The sequence below is a fragment of the Pelophylax lessonae genome, assembly GCF_965119305.1.
Source record: "Pelophylax lessonae genome assembly, chromosome: 3".
Lineage (NCBI taxonomy): Eukaryota > Metazoa > Chordata > Amphibia > Anura > Ranidae > Pelophylax > Pelophylax lessonae.
In genome coordinates, this window is record NC_138770.1 from 307,681,837 (window position 1) to 307,703,153 (window position 21,317).

Below are 21,317 nucleotides of genomic sequence, written 5' to 3' on the forward strand. Positions count from 1 at the left end.
TGCTGTGTGGTGTGGGATTGGAGATAGGCAGGTGTCAGTGATCCACATCCATTTTTCTGTGTGTGAGCTGCAGTGAACACAATCTTTTTGGGCTGCAGTGAACACAATCTTTTTGGGCTGCAGTGAACACAATCTTTTTGGGCTGCAGTGAACACAATCTTTTTGGGCTGCAGTGAACACAATCTTTTTGGGGTGCAGTGAACAAAATCTTTTTGGGGTGCAGTGAACACAATCCTTTTTGGTGTGCAGTGAACACAATCTTTGTGGGGTGCAGTGAACAAAATCCTTTGTGGGGTGCAGTGAACACAATCTTTTTGGGGTGCAGTGAACAAAATCCTTTTTGGGGTGCAGTGAACAACATCCTTTTTGGGGTGCAGTGAACACAATCTTTTTGGGGTGCAGTGAACAAAATCCTTTGTGGGGTGCAGTGAACACAATCTTTTTGGGGTGCAGTGAACACAATCTTTTTGGGGTGGAGTGAACAACATCCTTTTTGGGGTGCAGTGAACAAAATCCTTTTTGGGGTGCAGTGAACAAAATCCTTTTTGGGGTGCAGTGAACAAAATCATTTTTGGGGTGCAGTGAACACAATCTTTTTGGGGTGCAGTGAACACAATCTTTGTGGGGTGCAGTGAACACAATCTTTTTGGGGTGGAGTGAACAACATCCTTTTTGGGGTGCAGTGAACAACATCCTTTTTGGGGTGCAGTGAACACAATCTTTTTGGGGTGCAGTGAACACAATCTTTGTGGGGTACAGTGAACAGAATCTTTGTGGGGTGCAGTGAACACAATCTTTGGGGGGTACAGTGAACACAATCTTTGTGAGGTGCAGTGAACACAATCTTTGTGGGGTGCAGTGAACACAATCATTGTGGGGTGCAGTGAACTCAATCTTTGTGGGGTACAGTGAACACAATCTCATACTTCTGAAGGTTTGAGGGTGCTGCCTGTTCCATACTCCCCCTACTCCTCATCTAGCCTTTTAGGGGTACAAACAATAGTAATTGGGGCCTAGTGTGGTTGTGTACGTGTGATATACATACACTTTTTTGGGATCATATTTTCTATTCCGCTATTTAATCAAAAACCTTTGGGGATCAGTTAAATTGGGGGATAGTCTGTGTTGGTACGTGTGAGAGAGATCCACCTTTCCAAGTTGTTGGGGTTCATCTCATACTTCTGAAGGTTTGAGGGTGCTGCCTGTTCCATACTCCCCCTACTCCTAGCCTTTTAGGGGTACAAACAATAGTAATTGGGGCCTAGTGTGGTTGTGTACGTGTGATATACATACACTTTTTTGGGATCATATTTTCTATTCCGCTATTTAATCAAAAACCTTTGGGGATCAGTTAAATTGGGGGATAGTCTGTGTTGGTACGTGTGAGAGAGATCCACCTTTCCAAGTTGTTGGGGTTCATCTCATACTTCTGAAGGTTTGAGGGTGCTGCCTGTTCCATACTCCCCCTACTCCTAGCCTTTTAGGGGTACAAACAATAGTAATTGGGGCCTAGTGTGGTTGTGTACGTGTGATATACATACACTTTTTTGGGATCATATTTTCTATTCCGCTATTTAATCAAAAACCTTTGGGGATCAGTTAAATTGGGGGATAGTCTGTGTTGGTACGTGTGAGAGAGATCCACCTTTCCAAGTTGTTGGGGTTCATCTCATACTTCTGAAGGTTTGAGGGTGCTGCCTGTTCCATACTCCCCCTACTCCTAGCCTTTTAGGGGTACAAACAATAGTAATTGGGGCCTAGTGTGGTTGTGTACGTGTGATATACATACACTTTTTTGGGATCATATTTTCTATTCCGCTATTTAATCAAAAACCTTTGGGGATCAGTTAAATTGGGGGATAGTCTGTGTTGGTACGTGTGAGAGAGATCCACCTTTCCAAGTTGTTGGGGTTCATCTCATACTTCTGAAGGTTTGAGGGTGCTGCCTGTTCCATACTCCCCCTACTCCTAGCCTTTTAGGGGTACAAACAATAGTAATTGGGGCCTAGTGTGGTTGTGTACGTGTGATATACATACACTTTTTTGGGATCATATTTTCTATTCCGCTATTTAATCAAAAACCTTTGGGGATCAGTTAAATTGGGGGATAGTCTGTGTTGGTACGTGTGAGAGAGATCCACCTTTCCAAGTTGTTGGGGTTCATCTCATACTTCTGAAGGTTTGAGGGTGCTGCCTGTTCCATACTCCCCCTACTCCTAGCCTTTTAGGGGTACAAACAATAGTAATTGGGGCCTAGTGTGGTTGTGTACGTGTGATATACATACACTTTTTTGGGATCATATTTTCTATTCCGCTATTTAATCAAAAACCTTTGGGGATCAGTTAAATTGGGGGATAGTCTGTGTTGGTACGTGTGAGAGAGATCCACCTTTCCAAGTTGTTGGGGTTCATCTCATACTTCTGAAGGTTTGAGGGTGCTGCCTGTTCCATACTCCCCCTACTCCTAGCCTTTTAGGGGTACAAACAATAGTAATTGGGGCCTAGTGTGGTTGTGTACGTGTGATATACATACACTTTTTTGGGATCATATTTTCTATTCCGCTATTTAATCAAAAACCTTTGGGGATCAGTTAAATTGGGGGATAGTCTGTGTTGGTACGTGTGAGAGAGATCCACCTTTCCAAGTTGTTGGGGTTCATCTCATACTTCTGAAGGTTTGAGGGTGCTGCCTGTTCCATACTCCCCCTACTCCTAGCCTTTTAGGGGTACAAACAATAGTAATTGGGGCCTAGTGTGGTTGTGTACGTGTGATATACATACACTTTTTTGGGATCATATTTTCTATTCCGCTATTTAATCAAAAACCTTTGGGGATCAGTTAAATTGGGGGATAGTCTGTGTTGGTACGTGTGAGAGAGATCCACCTTTCCAAGTTGTTGGGGTTCATCTCATACTTCTGAAGGTTTGAGGGTGCTGCCTGTTCCATACCCCCCCTACTCCTAGCCTTTTAGGGGTACAAACAATAGTAATTGGGGCCTAGTGTGGTTGTGTACGTGTGATATACATACACTTTTTTGGGATCATATTTTCTATTCCGCTATTTAATCAAAAACCTTTGGGGATCAGTTAAATTGGGGGATAGTCTGTGTTGGTACGTGTGAGAGAGATCCACCTTTCCAAGTTGTTGGGGTTCATCTCATACTTCTGAAGGTTTGAGGGTGCTGCCTGTTCCATACTCCCCCTACTCCTAGCCTTTTAGGGGTACAAACAATAGTAATTGGGGCCTAGTGTGGTTGTGTACGTGTGATATACATACACTTTTTTGGGATCATATTTTCTATTCCGCTATTTAATCAAAAACCTTTGGGGATCAGTTAAATTGGGGGATAGTCTGTGTTGGTACGTGTGAGAGAGATCCACCTTTCCAAGTTGTTGGGGTTCATCTCATACTTCTGAAGGTTTGAGGGTGCTGCCTGTTCCATACTCCCCCTACTCCTAGCCTTTTAGGGGTACAAACAATAGTAATTGGGGCCTAGTGTGGTTGTGTACGTGTGATATACATACACTTTTTTGGGATCATATTTTCTATTCCGCTATTTAATCAAAAACCTTTGGGGATCAGTTAAATTGGGGGATAGTCTGTGTTGGTACGTGTGAGAGAGATCCACCTTTCCAAGTTGTTGGGGTTCATCTCATACTTCTGAAGGTTTGAGGGTGCTGCCTGTTCCATACTCCCCCTACTCCTAGCCTTTTAGGGGTACAAACAATAGTAATTGGGGCCTAGTGTGGTTGTGTACGTGTGATATACATACACTTTTTTGGGATCATATTTTCTATTCCGCTATTTAATCAAAAACCTTTGGGGATCAGTTAAATTGGGGGATAGTCTGTGTTGGTACGTGTGAGAGAGATCCACCTTTCCAAGTTGTTGGGGTTCATCTCATACTTCTGAAGGTTTGAGGGTGCTGCCTGTTCCATACTCCCCCTACTCCTAGCCTTTTAGGGGTACAAACAATAGTAATTGGGGCCTAGTGTGGTTGTGTACGTGTGATATACATACACTTTTTTGGGATCATATTTTCTATTCCGCTATTTAATCAAAAACCTTTGGGGATCAGTTAAATTGGGGGATAGTCTGTGTTGGTACGTGTGAGAGAGATCCACCTTTCCAAGTTGTTGGGGTTCATCTCATACTTCTGAAGGTTTGAGGGTGCTGCCTGTTCCATACTCCCCCTACTCCTAGCCTTTTAGGGGTACAAACAATAGTAATTGGGGCCTAGTGTGGTTGTGTACGTGTGATATACATACACTTTTTTGGGATCATATTTTCTATTCCGCTATTTAATCAAAAACCTTTGGGGATCAGTTAAATTGGGGGATAGTCTGTGTTGGTACGTGTGAGAGAGATCCACCTTTCCAAGTTGTTGGGGTTCATCTCATACTTCTGAAGGTTTGAGGGTGCTGCCTGTTCCATACTCCCCCTACTCCTAGCCTTTTAGGGGTACAAACAATAGTAATTGGGGCCTAGTGTGGTTGTGTACGTGTGATATACATACACTTTTTTGGGATCATATTTTCTATTCCGCTATTTAATCAAAAACCTTTGGGGATCAGTTAAATTGGGGGATAGTCTGTGTTGGTACGTGTGAGAGAGATCCACCTTTCCAAGTTGTTGGGGTTCATCTCATACTTCTGAAGGTTTGAGGGTGCTGCCTGTTCCATACTCCCCCTACTCCTAGCCTTTTAGGGGTACAAACAATAGTAATTGGGGCCTAGTGTGGTTGTGTACGTGTGATATACATACACTTTTTTGGGATCATATTTTCTATTCCGCTATTTAATCAAAAACCTTTGGGGATCAGTTAAATTGGGGGATAGTCTGTGTTGGTACGTGTGAGAGAGATCCACCTTTCCAAGTTGTTGGGGTTCATCTCATACTTCTGAAGGTTTGAGGGTGCTGCCTGTTCCATACTCCCCCTACTCCTAGCCTTTTAGGGGTACAAACAATAGTAATTGGGGCCTAGTGTGGTTGTGTACGTGTGATATACATACACTTTTTTGGGATCATATTTTCTATTCCGCTATTTAATCAAAAACCTTTGGGGATCAGTTAAATTGGGGGATAGTCTGTGTTGGTACGTGTGAGAGAGATCCACCTTTCCAAGTTGTTGGGGTTCATCTCATACTTCTGAAGGTTTGAGGGTGCTGCCTGTTCCATACTCCCCCTACTCCTAGCCTTTTAGGGGTACAAACAATAGTAATTGGGGCCTAGTGTGGTTGTGTACGTGCGAGATACATACACTTTTTTTGATCATATTTCCTATTCCGCTATTCAATAAAAACCTTTGAGGATCAATTGAATTGCGGGATAGTCTGTGTCGGTACGTGTGAGAGAGATCCACCTTTCCAAGTTGTTGGGGTTCATCTCATACTTCTGAAGGTTTGAGGGTGCTGCCTGTTCCATACCCCCCCTACTCCTCATCTAGCCTTTTAGGGGTACAAACAATAGTAATTGGGGCCTAGTGTGGTTGTGTACGTGCGAGATACATACACTTTTTTTGATCATATTTCCTATTCCGCTATTCAATAAAAACCTTTGAGGATCAATTGAATTGCGGGATAGTCTGTGTCGGTACGTGTGAGAGAGATCCACCTTTCCAAGTTGTTGGGGTTCATCTCATACTTCTGAAGGTTTGAGGGTGCTGCCTGTTCCATACTCCCCCTACTCCTCATCTAGCCTTTTAGGGGTACAAACAATAGTAATTGGGGCCTAGTGTGGTTGTGTACGTGTGATATACATACACTTTTTTTGGATCATATTTTCTATTCCGCTATTCAATAAAAACCTTTCTAGGGCAAGATCTTAAATTACAGAAATATGAGGAGACCGTCAAATAAGGGCCGTGGCCTGGGTCGTGGTGCTGCTGGTAGAGCTCCTGTTGCAAGGAGAGGACATGGTCGATCTGTGCCAGCTACACGCACAAGTGAAACACCTTCCTCAAGTGTGAGTAGGCGACAGAACCTGCATCAGTATTTGGTAGGGCATCAAACGCCCCTAGAAGTGATGAGGCCAGAACAAGTTGAGGCGATAGTAGATTGGTTTGCTGCTGACAGTGCCTCCAGTTCCTTCACATTGTCTCCCACCCAGTCTACTGCAGAAAGGTCAGAGTTGGCACCTGCAGCCAATGTCCAACCGTCTTTCACCTCACCCCCTTGCAAATCAGGCCAGCAGTCTGAGCCCCAAGCCATACAGCAGTCTCTTATTCTTTTTGAGGACTCTGTCAGCAGGGTTTCCCAGGGCCATCCACCTAGCCCTGCCCCAGAAGTGGAAGAGATTGAGTGCAGCGATGCCCAACCACTTATTTCTCAAGATGAGTACATGCAAGGATCATCGCAGCACGTCTCCGATGATGACGAAACGCAGGTGCCAACTGCTGCGGCGTTCAGCATTGTGGAGACCGACAAGGAGGGCAGGGGTGAAGACTGGGTGGAAGATGATGTGGAGGACGATGAGGTCCTCGACCCCACATGGAATGAACGTCATGCAGGTGACCTGAGTAGTTTGGAGGAAGAGGCGGTGGTCGCACAGAGCCACCAGCACAGCAGAAGAGGGAGCAGGGTGCAGAAGCGGAGCGGCCGTGCCCTAGACACTACGCCCGCTACTGCCCAACGCAGCAAGGGAACGAGCGCACCAAAGTCAGCTCAAAGGAGTTCTCTAGCGTGGAAGTTCTTTAGAAAATGTGCTGATGACAGGACACGAGTGGTTTGCACCCTGTGCAATCAGAGCTTGAAGCGAGGCATGAACCTTCTCAACCTGAGCACAACCTGCATGATCAGGCATCGAAGTGCAAAGCACGAGCTGCAGTGGAGTACACACCTTCAAAACCAAGAAACGTCTCTGGCTCATCCTGCTTCCTCTTCTGCTGCAGTCTCGGCCGCTCCAGCCACATCTGTAGTGATACCGGCACCTGCCACCCCGCAAACAGACGATCTGTCAGCAACACCACCACCTGGGTCACCAACAACCATCTCCACAATGTCCCGTGGAAGCGTTCAGCTTTCCATCTCCCAAACACTTGAGAGGAAGAGGAAGTACCCCCCTACCCACCCGCGATCCCTGGCCCTGAATGCCAGCATTTCAAAATTATTGGCCTTTGAAATGCTGTCATTCCGTCTGGTGGAGACGCACAGTTTTAAAAACCTTATGTCGGTGGCTGTCCCACAGTACGTCGTGCCCAGCCGCCACTACTTTTCCAGGCAAGCCATCCCTTCCCTGCACAACCAAGTGGGGGAAAATATCAGGTGTGCACTGCGCAACGCCATCTGTGCCAAGGTCCACCTAACTACGGATACGTGGACCAGTAAGCACGGTCAGGGGCGTTATATCTCCCTAACGGCACACTGGGTAAATGCAGTGGCGGATGGGCCTGAGGCGGATAGCAATTTGGCGCATGTCCTTCCACCACCGAGGATTGCAGGGCGCTTCAGTTTGCCTCCTGTTCGTAACTCCTCCTACTCCGCTTCCTCATCCTCTACCGCCTCCTCATCCGGACAGCGTAACACCTTCACCACCAACTTCAGCACGGCCAGGGGTAAACGACAGCAGGCAGTTTTACAACTTGCCTGTTTGGGGGACAAACCACACACCGCGCAGGAGTTGTGGAGGAGCATGGAACAGCAGACAAATGAGTGGTTGCTGCCAGCGAGCCTCAAGCCCGGCCTGGTGGTGTGTGATAACGGGCGAAATCTCATAGCAGCTCTGGGCCTAGCCGGTTTGACGCACATCCCTTGCCTGGCGCATGTGCTGAATTTGGTGGTGCAGAGGTTCCTTAAAAACTACCCCGATATGTCAGAGCTGCTGCAGAAAGTGCGGGCCGTTTGTGCGCACTTTCGGCATTCTCACCCTGCTGCTGCTCGCCTGGCAGCGCTGCAGCGTAACTTCGGCCTTCCCGCTCACCGCCTCATATGTGACGTGCCCACAAGGTGGAACTCCACCTTGCACATGCTGGAAAGACTGTGCGAGCAGCAGCAGGCCATAGTGGAGTTTCAGCTGCAGCACGCACGCGTGAGTCGCTCTGCGGAACAGCACCACTTCACCACCAATAACTGGGCCTCCATGCGAGACCTGTGTGCCTTGTTGCGCTGTTTTGAGTACTCCACCAACATGGCCAGTGGCAATGACGCCGTTCTCAGCTTAACTATCCCACTTCTATGCCTCCTTGAAAAAACAATTCGGGCGATGATGGAAGAGGATGTGGCACAGGATGAGGAGGAGGAGGAGGATGAAGAGGTAACATTTCCAAGGCTTTCAGGGCAGTCATTCGCAAGGGGCTCCGAGGGTGGGTTCCTGCACACGCAAACGCCAGGGACGCAATTGTCCAGCAGGGGCACAGTTCTGGAGGATGAGGAGGATGAGGAGGAGGAGGAGCTGGAGGAGGAGATGGAACCATGTTCACAGCAGGGTGGCACCCAGGCCAGCTCATGGCCATCACTGGTGCGTGGCTGGAGGGATACAGAGGACACGGACGATACACCTCCCACAGAGAACAGCCTTTCGTCGCCTCTGGGCAGCCTGGCACACATGAGCGATTACATGCTGCAGTGTCTCCACAACGACCGCCGAGTTGCCCACATTCTAACTTGTGCTGATTACTGGGTGGCCACGCTGCTGGATCCCCGTTACAAGGACAACGTACCGTCCTTAATTCACTCACTGGAGCGCGATCGCAAGATGCGCGAGTACAAGCGCACGCTGGTAGACGCCATGCTGCTGGCATTCCCATCTGACAGCGGGGCCACAGTGGAAGCACAAGGCAGAGGAGGAGGAGGAGGAGGTCGCCAACGCAACCAGGGCACCGCCAGCACCTCAGAAGGCAGGGTTAGCATGGCCGAAATGTGGAAAAGCTTTGTCAGCACGCCACAACAAACAGCAGCACCAGCAGCTCAGATGGAACGTCTTAGCAGGAGGCAGCATTTTACCAACATGGTGGAGCAGTATGTGTGCACACGCCTACATGTAGTGAATGACGGGTCTGCCCCCTTCAACTTCTGGGTCTCCAAATTGGGCACATGGCCTGAGCTTGCCCTTTACGCCTTGGAGGTGCTGGCGTGCCCTGCAGCCAGTGTATTATCTGAACGGGTATTTAGCACGGCTGGGGGCGTTATAACAGACAAGCGCAGCCGCCTGTCCAGAGACAATGTGGACAAGCTCACGTTCATTAAAATGAACCAGGCATGGATCCCACGGGACTTTTCCGTACCTTATGCAGAATAGCAATGGATACCGACCTTACCCACCCATTGTTCCATTTTTGCTCTTTCTCACTCTTTTGGGGTGTACCCTCATTTAAAATTTTTGAAAAGAAGCAGTGTTGGCTACCTCGTCCTCCTCCTCAGGGCCAGATTAATGTAGGGGCTATTGGAGCTGCAGCTCCAGGCCCCTACCTTTTATATAGGCCCCGGGTTGGCCATATTCACTGTTACCGCTCTTCTGTCACTTGTAAACACAGAAGTCTGGCTTCTATGCTCGCTTCCCCAGGCAGCACCCTCAGAACCTCCCCACACAGCGTGAAGGCCGGACAAGGAGGGACAGTTGGCGATGCATGGATGTGTTTATGGGCTTCAGAGACAGCATCCCATGTTGAATTAGGCATGCATGGCTGCACCCTTCCTCCTCTGGGTGCATGGCAAGGCACGGCCCTTAAGGCCCTTCAAAATCCTCAGCACCAAGCCCATGATGCTGTTAATCCGGCCCTGGTCCTCCTCCACCGCCGCTTCCACCTACACCGCCCATAGGTGTGCGCAGCCTATTGCATTAAGGTGTGCATCCCAAAGTTGAAATACACATGCATGTGTTTGCCAGCAGGGAGAGTAATGTATCGGGGCCATGTACCTGTAGGCAAGGAGAAATAGAGCAGAGCAGGTCCCAGGGAGATCTTTCCCATCTCCTCACTGGCAATGCTATGTGCCCTAGGTGATTAGGGTGTGCCCAGGCACACCCAGCACACCCTGTGCGCACGCCTATGTCACCGCCACATCCACCACCACCTCAACCTCCCTCCTACTCCATATGGGCCTCGTCCTTCAGAGATGAAGAAGAACATTGTTTTATTTTTCTGTTTTTTTTTTGTTGTTTTAAGTTATTTCCCTATCCACATTTGTTTGCAGAGCACTTGCCATGCTCTTAATTACGTTTTGCTGCCATTTGCAGCACTCTAGCCCTTTCCTTTGGTGTTTTAGAGCCATTTTAGTGCCTTAAAGTTCGGGTCCCCATTGACTTCAATGGGGTTCGGTGTCCGGGAAAAGTTCGGTAAAAGTCCGGGACACGGACCCGGACTTTTTTTTAAAGTTCGGCCGAACCCGTCGAACACGGACACCTAGGTGTTCGCTCAACCCTAATAATGAGTCTTTTGAACATGTCATTTTTTTCCACAGGTTTTTGGAAACATTTTTTTACACAAAGTTGTCAATTTATAAGATATTTCTAACACATAGCATGTACATAGCAAAAACAACACCCCAAAATATAAAAATACATTCTGCTACTCCTCCTGAGTATAGCGATACCACATGTGTGACATTTTTACACAGCCTAGCCCCATACAGAGGCCCAACATGCAGGGAGCACCGTCATTTCCTGACTACTCATTACAATTTTGTGAGGCACTGTAGGGCACTGATAAGCACTGTAGTGGCACTGATGTGGCACGGATGAGCACTGATGTGGCATGGATGTGGCACGGATGAGCATTTATGTGGCAAGGATGAGTACTGATGTGGCACAGATGAGCACTGACGTGGCATGGATGTGGCATGAATGAACACTGACGTGGCATGGATGTGGCACGGATGAGCACTCACGTGGCCTGCATATGGCACGGATGAGCACTGACATGGCATGGATGTGGCACAGATGAGCACTAATGTGACATGGATATGGCACGGATGAGCACTGACATGGCATGGATGTGGCACAGATAAGCACTAATGTGACATGGATGTGGCACGGATGAGCACTGACATGGCATGGATGTGGCACGGATGAGCACTGACGTGGTATGGATGTGGCTAGGATGAGCACTGATGTGGCACAGATGTGGCATTGATGTGGCATGGATGAGCACTGACATGGCATGGATGTGGCATTCATAAGCACTGACGTGGCATGAATGTGGCATGGATTACCACTGACATGGCGCGGATGTGGCATGGATAAGCACTGGTGTGGCATGTATGAGCACTGATGTGGCATGGATGAGCATGGATGTGGCATGGATGAGCACTGAGGTGGCATGGGTGGGTACAGATGTGGCATGGAAGGGCATGGATGAGGCATGGATGTGGCACAGATGAGGCATGAATGAGGCATGGATGTGGCATGGATGAGGCAGGAATGAGGCATGGATGTGGCATGGATGAGGCACAGTTGAGGTATGGAGGAGGTAGAGGAGGAGTGCAGCTGCAGTTTCTCTCCTCTCCTCGCACACTGTACCAATCATTGTGTACAGTGTGCGAGGAGAGGAGAGAAATGAACCGGACATGTGCCGTCATTGGACGGAGCGATCACGTGGTAAAGGGCCGCTGTCATTGGCCCTTTACCACGATCCGTGATGCTCCGGGTCCCCGGGACCTGGGGAGCATGGACAGCTCTGTGTGCGCACCCCAGGGGGCACGCAGGAGCACGATTCTGGGAGCACGTCACTGTATGCCCTCCAGGAATAAGCCGACCACGCTGTAGCCGTCATTCGGCTATGGCCCGGTCAGCAAGTTGTTGACATAAAAAGAGACAAAAAACTACAAACCTCATGTATCAAATGGTCAGTATTAAAAATTGTCTATTGTATTTAAAAACCTGTGGGCAGGCTGTTAGGAGTCATTGCAGCGGCAGTGTTGAACTAGTTGTAAAGATCTGCTGCCCTCTACTGCGTGAAAGTGGCTATGCTGCTAATGTCACCAATATATATATAATAACAGTTGTAAATATGTATCAGCACTTCCTGTCTCAGGGAGGCTGGCCTGGAAACTCAAGAAGGAAGTGGAGAAAGAGAGAAAAAAGCCTGAGATACATGCCCTGTCCATGGTTGCTGAACCCAGGACAGAATACTAGGATAGTGCTCCTATGTTTACTAGTTACTATTGTTGCTCATAGCTTCTAGGTCACATGCACAGTGGCAAGTAGCCAGGTTTGTGCTACTGTATGTGTGTAGAGCTCTCCTTCCAGTATATTAGTATGTGAACCCGTTATTTGCAATAGAGTTTATATGCAACTATTGCTATTTTAGCTAATTCTGTCCCTTCTGGTCTAGAATTCTAAGCTAGTATAACCCAGGGCTCAATAACCAGCATAGGCTATAGCCAGCTTAGGCATTTGATGGGCACTTCTGGTAGCTAGATGTCTACTTGTATAACAGATTAGAAACTACTAGAGATTAATACGCAGAGTAGATGGGCTGACTGAGTTCCAGTGCCACACAATAGTTTCTAAATAAGGGAAGCTGCATTCCAGGCTGGTTGGACACCAGTTAGACGATTTTCCCATCATTGCTGATTTTGTCTTCAGGTCACTGATGCCAGAAGAGATGCTGCATTATGATCATCCTCTGGAGCCCCTGCAACTGGACTTTGCTGCAGCATACATCTGGAGTTATATTAATAACTATATATACCTGGTTATATGTGCACAATTACATCAGGACTCTTATTGGCCCCTTTACTGATAATACTTGTTTGTACATTGTATAGATGTGCTGTGTATTCATCTTTTCTTATATAAAGCCTGCATTATTTCAATACTGCTGTGCGTCTATATACTCATGGTTAATGTTATATGCTGGATGCAGTGGTTCCCCTGCTCCCAATTACTTTGTTTAGATTATTGATTAATTTCCCAGGAAGGGAATCCCCTCAGTTCAGAGAGGCCCTGTCTTGGGGTGGGCATAGCCAAATTTATTATCAATCCCACTATTTCACTTAGAGAAGATTCTGGTTTTCATATTTAATTAAAGATTTATCACAATATGCTGTTTAGGGATGGCCATTTCTCATGACCCCTCTTCCCCCAAAAGCAGGCTATATAGGAAATAATTCAAGGACATGTACAAAGGGGGGTAGTGAGAGGTGGAGTTTTGTAATCTCGCCTGGCAGGGTTGTCCTTACTGGCAGATTAACGTTTTTTTTAAGCAGCATCTTGTAAAGGGATAAAATACAGGGATATGTTCATGTAGTTCACAGATGTGCCTAATAAGCTTCTTACACTGACAAACTCTTTAAAAGTGTGCAATATTTAATAATTCAGTCTTTAGGTTTTCATTTTGTCAGCATGGTCAAAAAAGTATTTGTGAACAGATATTATGAGCTTTGTGTGCTACATAACATAATACATGATGATTAGTATACTCACTAGTAGTAACTGTGGTTTGGGAAGCATTTCCTTGAACATTTTGGCCAGTAACAGCCCTGACAGTGACTGTATATTTGTTTCCAGGCATCAGGCCTTGGACAGTGAATGTCTGATCAGTTGTTATGTTGCTGATGGATACATCTCCCGTTACCTCAATCACATAGTAACTGTGATTTCCATATGGAGCGAGCCAGCTTAGATCTATGGAGTTAGTAGACACATTGGAAACCTGCAAATTCCCAACTACGCCGGGTACTGCAATTACATTAAAAAAAAAAAAAAAGGATGACTTTTGTACATTTATATACCTAGACATGTGTAAACATCAAGTTGTTAAAAACAAAATTATTATTAAAATATACTAATACTCAGTATAAATATAAAGTATATCACAAAGCTTTTTGTCTCTACTTTGTAATTGTAATAAAACTGAACTCCAGCAATACTTGACACAAATAAATTGGACAGGGGCAGGAGAAATAAAAACGTATTTACAATAATTAAAGCCCAACACCATAAAAATTAAAAAGTCCTTCTTTGTACTCTACAAGGGTTAACTGCTCTTTTCTCTTTATGACATGTAAATGCACTTTTACTTACCTGATCCTCCAGTCCCCTGGCAGACTGCGCTCCCCTACGAACCAACTTTAGACTGTCCCACAGTGTCCTCACACTGCATTAGTTTTAATGATGTCAGGGGACCTTAGACCATTGAAGTGAATGAGAGAGGAGATTGCAAGGACTGGTCTAGCAGTGTAGAGGAGCCTGTGGAAGTGGTAATAAACCTGTACCTGGTCCCCCTAGATATAAATGAGCAGAAAACTCTTGCAGTGCATGGGTAGGCTCAATGTAAGGGAGGACTTTTAGTTTTCCTAGAATTCAGCTTTAAATTTCAGCGGGGAAAAACCCTGTGTCCTATCAGCAACCATTGGTTAAAGAGTCAATCCACCCAAAAATGATGTTCCTCCTATAAGTGGAGTTTGAATCAGCAAGTTAGCCCTTGCCCCTGATGTAATTACCAACACCAACGTCCCTGTTCACCAGGGAGTCTTATAGCCCCCCCTCCCTTTGCAAATTCCTGAACCTTATGCTAGTTTTTTTTCTTAATAAAGAATACATTTAAAAAAAAAATGACAGCATGAACAATTATACACCCTAATATTGGACATATTTGTTTTGAGTTTATCTTTGTGTATGCATGTAAAAATGTCATACCAAAAATGAGTGAACAGTTTTCTTAAAAGTATTATGTGGTGATGAACATATGCAAATATTAGGCAGACATAGTCAAAAATGTTTATGGGTCAGGTAAATAATGTTTTTGGTTATAAACAAATATGGGCATGCCTTGACTTGAAGTGTATGTATAACAAAACTTTTTTTTTTTCTTTTGCCAAATTAGGGAAGGGTAAAACTCTACCTGTTTATTTTTTCCTGTGTTCTGCTATGGAGATGCAACAGGAAATAAGAGGAAATCACCAAAAAATAAAGGAAATTTCCATTACAGCTGTTACCACAACATTTACCCCCTCACCTCCTATTTTCATAACTCTAAAATATTGGATTTCCCATCACTTTCTGTTTTATTGACAAATGTCAAGAAAAAAAAAAAAACAGGGACGTGAGCAATAAAAACTTGGCAGAGGGCCAAACCCCTTCCTATCCTATCCAAAATGTAAAACAAAAGTTTGTCTTAACACTTAAAGTCTATTCTGACCCCATATAAGAAAGTCTATCTAGCTAAAGAAATAAATACGAAAATATAAAAGTATAAAAAATGCCTCAATTCTTTTTTTTTCCAAAATATGGAAACCTTTTGATTGGGGACTAAACTAGCCTGGAAGGAAGGTCTCCCCATTCTTGTTTCTTCTCTTCTTCTCTCTTTTCTTTTTCTCCCTTCCTTCCTTTTTCTCCCTTCCCCTCCCCCTCCTTTTTTTTTCTTTGTTTTGAAGGTATAATGTTATGATTGATAAGCTTACTGCAATATTGTTTGTTTGTATTTTGCCTTTGTTCTTTTTCTTTGTCTATGTATATTATTTGTTTTGTGGAAAAATATAATAAAAGAGATATGGAAAATAAAAAATATGCCTCAATTCTAAAGGGCATAAAAAGCAAATCAGGCTTGGGCAGCACAGTGGTGTAGTGGTTAGCACTTTCACCCAGCAGCAAGAGGATCGCTGGTTCAAATCCCAACCACAACACTACCTGCCTGGAGTTTGTATGTTCTCCCTTTGCCTGCGTGGATTTCCTCCCACACTCCAAAGACATGCTGGTAGGTTAATTGGATCCTGTATAAAAAAAATTGTCCCTACTGTTTATGTATGTGAGTTAGGGACCTTAGATTGTAAGCTCCTTGAGGGCAGGGACTGATGTGAATGTACAATGTATATGTAAAGCGCTGCGTAAATTGACAGCGCTATATAAGTACCTGAAATAAATAAAATAAATATTTAGCAACTCTTTGGGTGTGCCACATCAATCCTCAATTATAAAACCTGATATTCACTTGTCACCTAAATTTACATACTTGTGTTTTAGGTATACTGTATATACTCATGTATGCCTTTGAATAAGTATTTGTGGATGTAGCTTGTTCTATTCTGTATCTGTATGTGTACTTTACATGAGTGTAGTACAGACAAAAAACTCTAGCACACTTTTGTCTCTGAAGCTCTAGTACAAAGAATATATCAGAATTTTTAGAGGTCTTTTTGGTGCTACCTTCAATGTAGATAAGTTCATGACTGATAAATTTAGAAACTACCGCAACAGGAGTTAGTTATTTACATGTGTTGCATTATATTGGATACATACAACCATAAAATATTGTGCTCATGATATACCACAGAAAATTAAAAGCTGCACCACTAATGTGAGATATTTTTCGCTGCAAAGTAACATATATATATATATATATATATATATATATATATATATATATATAAATGTTTTGCGCTATAAATCAAGTTAAACAAAAAAATCATAGTGTCAGAGTCAATGAGTCCCAAATAAGGGATAATAGGTGAAAGGAAATCTTGCATTCCAAAATCAAGGTAGAAACCTTCCATCACATGAATTCCCCGCCACCACATGTAAGGATGTACTCTTACCACATATAACGGAAGGTCAAACAAGTTATAATGCCTCCTCCAGCACTGGTCACATATGGAAGACAAATGGAAGCAGTTCCAAACAAGCCACGGGGTACCTCATTGCCTCGGAAGAAGTCCTTTGGTGATAAAACGGGTTGGGCAGAGTTACACGTCCCTGTTATTGGGTTACCTGGATGCATTAGTGATTGCCATCTTATGAATTGGAACATGTTGTATTTATGTTGTATGTTGTATTTATGCTGATCTGTTTCTGGAACCATGTGAGTGCAATATTTTACAATAAACCTAACTCGTTAAGAGGTTTTACACTGTTAGCGTTTATCTCTTTATTGGGATTATTGCCAATGTTACGGACAGTTTGCAGACACAGGATTGACGATACCCCATGGCTTGTTTGGAACTGCTTCCATTTGTCTTCAATATATGACCAGTGCTGGAGGTGACATTAAAGCTGGTTTGACCTTCCGTCATAGGAGGTCCATGATCTGTGGTAAGAGTACATCCTTACATGTGGTGGCGGTGAATTCACCTGCTGGAGGGATTCTACCTTGATTTTGAAATGCAAGATTTCCTTTTACCTATTGTCACTTATTTGGGACTCATTGTTTATGAATTGACTCTGACACTTGGATTTTTTTGTTTGATTTGATTTATAGAGCAACACATTTATGTATGTATTATATTGCATATAAGAACACAACAATCTGTAACATCATTTTAATAAATTATTTTAATCAATGTAATAAAACATGATTTTACTACAAAATGGATATATAATCTTGCTATTTGAAGGAGGCATCCAAAATGACCTCTCTAAATGTTGTTACATTTTTTGGACTATAATTGTGGGGAGGTGGTGCTGCCGATTAATCATCAGTTTATCCATTGAGTTATTCTGAAGCTCTAGTAGCTAAGGTAGCTTTGACTATGCAGATGTCTATACAATATAATTTAAATGAACTAGTATAACTGTGTAGTTATATATTTACATGTTGAAAAAAGGGCCCATATAACAAAGTGACAAAGAAACAATAATTAATTACTTACTAGAATACAAAGTAACCTCACTGCTGTATCCATATAAAAGTACATTTTTTCGATATGCCAAAAGCTGGATTGTATAGAAATTTCCAGGTATCAGACTGGTAATTTGTACTTCACTAGTATTCACAGTTACATTACTGTATGGTTCTCCATAGACAAAGATGTGATATGATGAATTCTCTCCCAAGTCTGGCGTCCAATTAAGCATTACAGTGGTGGAGGAAATGTCAATAGCTGTTATGACATCTGAAACTGGAGAGGAAATGCACAATTTATTGGCACACATATTACATGATTTTTTTGCAACTTTTTTTTACATTGAACATTCCATACATACTGTTTATATTAAAGAACAGAACACAAAATTGTTAAAACTGTATATTACTTCTCCATAGTTTTACTTTTAAGGATGTCTGATAATGTGTGCCAGCATCTGTTATTAAAGTGTATAAAATAAGAGCAAGTGATCATATTAAAACCCTCCATTTCCAACTATAATTTTTTAGTGCAAGTTTGAACCCGATTAGTTACTGTAGGGCAACACATAGATATTCATTTATATTGGACATGTAAAATTGATGCAAAATGAACATTACCCCCAGTTGCCTTTGAGGCTGCATTTACACTTGAGCGGAATGTCTCTGATCATTTTGCAGGATTGTTCTTCAGCTTTTAAAGAGGTGTTTTTGTTTGTTTTTGTTGGCATCTGAGGCTTGAGCATTTTTAAAAATTAGTTTTAGCTATTGGAAAGCTAGTTACTAGGGAGAAGAAAAAGTCTATTGGGGCCAAATATGCTTGAAGATGAACCTCAAAAAGGAGGTACTTTTTTCGGACTACAAGCTTTAAGTAAGGCTATACTCAGATGTGCACAGGCACAACTGAAAACAATGGGATTTTGGATGTTGAGCAATTTGTGTGTATTTGACAGCACCCTGTGAATTATGAATGGATTTTTGCTGTTTTGCTGATGTGCTATGCTGCAATTTATCATGTAGATATTTTACATTATTTATTTGTTTGCACATAATTTGCTACATGCTTATTGGCTTTTAGAGCCGGTTCACACTGGGGCGACTTGTCAGGCAACTCGGTCGCCTGACAAGTCGCCGTGGGTCGCCTGCCATAGATTAGCATAGGACCCGTTCTAATAGGAGCGACACAAGTCGCTCAGACTTAGAAAAAGGGTCCTGTACTACTTTGGGGCGACCTGGAGCGACCTGCATTGACTTCAATGATATGACACAGGTCCCCCCGGCAAGTCGGATTGCCTCAGTGTGAACCGGCTCTTATTGTTTATTTATTCAATATACATGTATGCATTTTTAAAATTTAAGGGTATTGATATAGCTGCTATAATTTATGTATGGGATAAGTGGTTTAGAAGTACAGATTATCAATGTCTTAGTTATTTTTGTACTTACCCAGTACAGCGATGTCACTGCTGTCTCCCAGCAAATCTCCTCCTGTAACTGCAGTGACCCTCACTGTATATTGGTTTCCACTGGTCAGGTTGGAAATAGTTACTGATTCTGTAACCTCAGTGAGATTCTGGGGTGGATCTCCCAACAGATCAATTTGATAGTAACTTGTGTTGCCTACTGGATGCTGCCAACTGATATAAATTGTGCTGTTGTCTACTTTAGATGCTTTCATATTAGCCACAGCAGCAGGTCCTGTAAAAAAAAAAAAAAAAAAAAATAGTGGAATTACCTTAAAAATAAACAATAAGATATAAATGAGCCAGGCAGGCAATGATCTCACTGTTATTTTACATTAGGTTCATTAGAGCATGTTAGAACAGTGTTTTTACACTTTATCCCCATACAGATAATCTGCTCCTTAACACTAGTTAAGTCCACATGTGTATCAGTAAAGTCAAGGAAAAATGTGGAGGCTATGTATTATTGACACCCGCTGCAGGTCGCAACTGCAGTGTGTTTTGAACAGGATGCTGTAAAGGCGCACTTAACAGCAGTTTCCTGCGCCAAATTCTGGTGTGAACGGGCCCTCGCAGTGACCAGCTGCAGTTGCACAGACTCACCAAGATCTGCTTTCTCCCCTCCAGGCATACAAACACATAAGAACAAACACTGGGATAGAGCCCAGAGAAAATAGCAATTTATCCATTCCCATGTGGCTTTAGCCAGCAGAAAAGGTACAAAAATGTCCCTGGTCTAACGCCAGGCATCACGCTGGCCATGCCTACACATCAGGAAGCCGATGTTGCATTGGAAATCTGATGAGCACAGACTTGCTTGGTGGAGCATACTGACAGGTAATACTGGCCGGGAGCAGCAGTGGCTTGTGTTTTATGACTGGACTGATAATTGCAGCGATTGTTTTTTTTATAAATTCATGGTGAAGGATTTGATTTTGACTGACTTTTTTGGGAGAGTTGTTATTTGCATTTATATGGTAATATTTTGTAATAAAGTGATTTAATACATTAAAATACCCTCTCCCCCCCTATAGCGGTTGATTCCTGTACCTATTCTGCTGGCTAAAGCCAAATGGAGAGAGATAAACCCCTATTTTATCTGGGTTCTATCCCAGGGTTTGTTGTTATAGTGTTCTTTGCTTTAGTTTAGGCACCAACACTGGGTGAGTGGGCAGCCAGCAAGTTTCAATTTAGCCCCCAATAACAGGATTGGTATTATTTAGTGTTTCTGGTTATGCAAACACATAAGTTGCACTGCAACAACAAGTCAAGCTGCAACAAACTTTATTGGTACCAAATAGATTTATATATACATATTAAAAGTAAGAAAATGTCTGTCTGACCAACAACACATCTAGCACCAATAAATCATGTAACAGTTCAAAAAAGAATTCTTCTTTTGTGTTTTATGAAAACACATACAATAGATATTTCTGCTTTTTTAGTCACTTCCTTCGCTGGAATCCAAGATAAGCCATATATGGCTACAGAACTCTGCTTTTATTAAACAAAATAATCACTTTTTACCAAAGTTTACAGCCTGTAAAATCCTAACGACTTACTTGTGTATTGAAATATTTTGCTAATTGCTCCAATTATAAAGCTGTTATCAACAAGGGCATTAACCAAAAAGGTGTAATAATTTCCAGGTATCAGGCCTTCGATTGTATCATAAGTTGTAGTGACACTTCTGTTCATAGCTGGATCTCCCAGGATCTGGATGAAATAAGAACTGACATTTCCATCTGGTTTCTCCCAGCTCAGAGATATAGAAGTGGTGGTGACACTCTGTGTTGCCAAATTCTTGACTACATCTGGGTCTAAAAGGTATATAATAAGAATGATTAAAATTTGAAAGTGTGACAAAATGCAGAAAAGGATAAATAGCCACTGAAGGTGAAAATAATCAAATAGAGAGTTACAACTTAAGAAAAGTACACATACTAAAAGATAAAATGGTTGATGTCTAAAATTTCTGTCAGCATGTGAGGGGCCACCTTATTCATGTTTAAAATTATAACTGAACACACTAAGTCTCGATTCACACTATTGCGATGTGGGAACATTGCGAATATACTGCAGGTTCCCGCATCGTATCCGCAGAACAGGCAGTTCACACTGCCATATGCGATACGCTGGGGGTGTCAATTCAAAGTTAACGACACCCCCAGATCAGATCGCATATCACAGTGCGATCTGACAGTTCGCACATGAATCAGATCGCACTAGTGTGAACCACCATGTGATTCGATTCTGATGCGGACCAAAAAAAGGGTCCTGTGCGAGTTCACTGTGATTGCAGTGCGAATTCAGCCATACAAACTGTATGGCTGAATTTGCACCGCACAGACATCGCATGTGA

General features: G+C 43.5%; 1 protein-coding gene across 1 annotated transcript in view; it reads right to left on the reverse strand.

The window, feature by feature from the left end:
• Positions 1 to 21,317, reverse strand: part of LOC309550515 (titin-like) — a gene marked incomplete at its 5' end in the record, with an annotated part of 297,613 nt that overhangs the window by 193,265 nt on the left and 83,031 nt on the right. The window contains 4 exons of the mRNA XM_082250877.1: positions 13,361 to 13,615; positions 17,521 to 17,769; positions 18,939 to 19,190; positions 20,518 to 20,775. Coding sequence (XP_082107003.1) covers positions 13,361 to 13,615; positions 17,521 to 17,769; positions 18,939 to 19,190; positions 20,518 to 20,775 — 1,014 coding nt within the window. The remainder of the gene's footprint in view (positions 1 to 13,360; positions 13,616 to 17,520; positions 17,770 to 18,938; positions 19,191 to 20,517; positions 20,776 to 21,317) is intronic.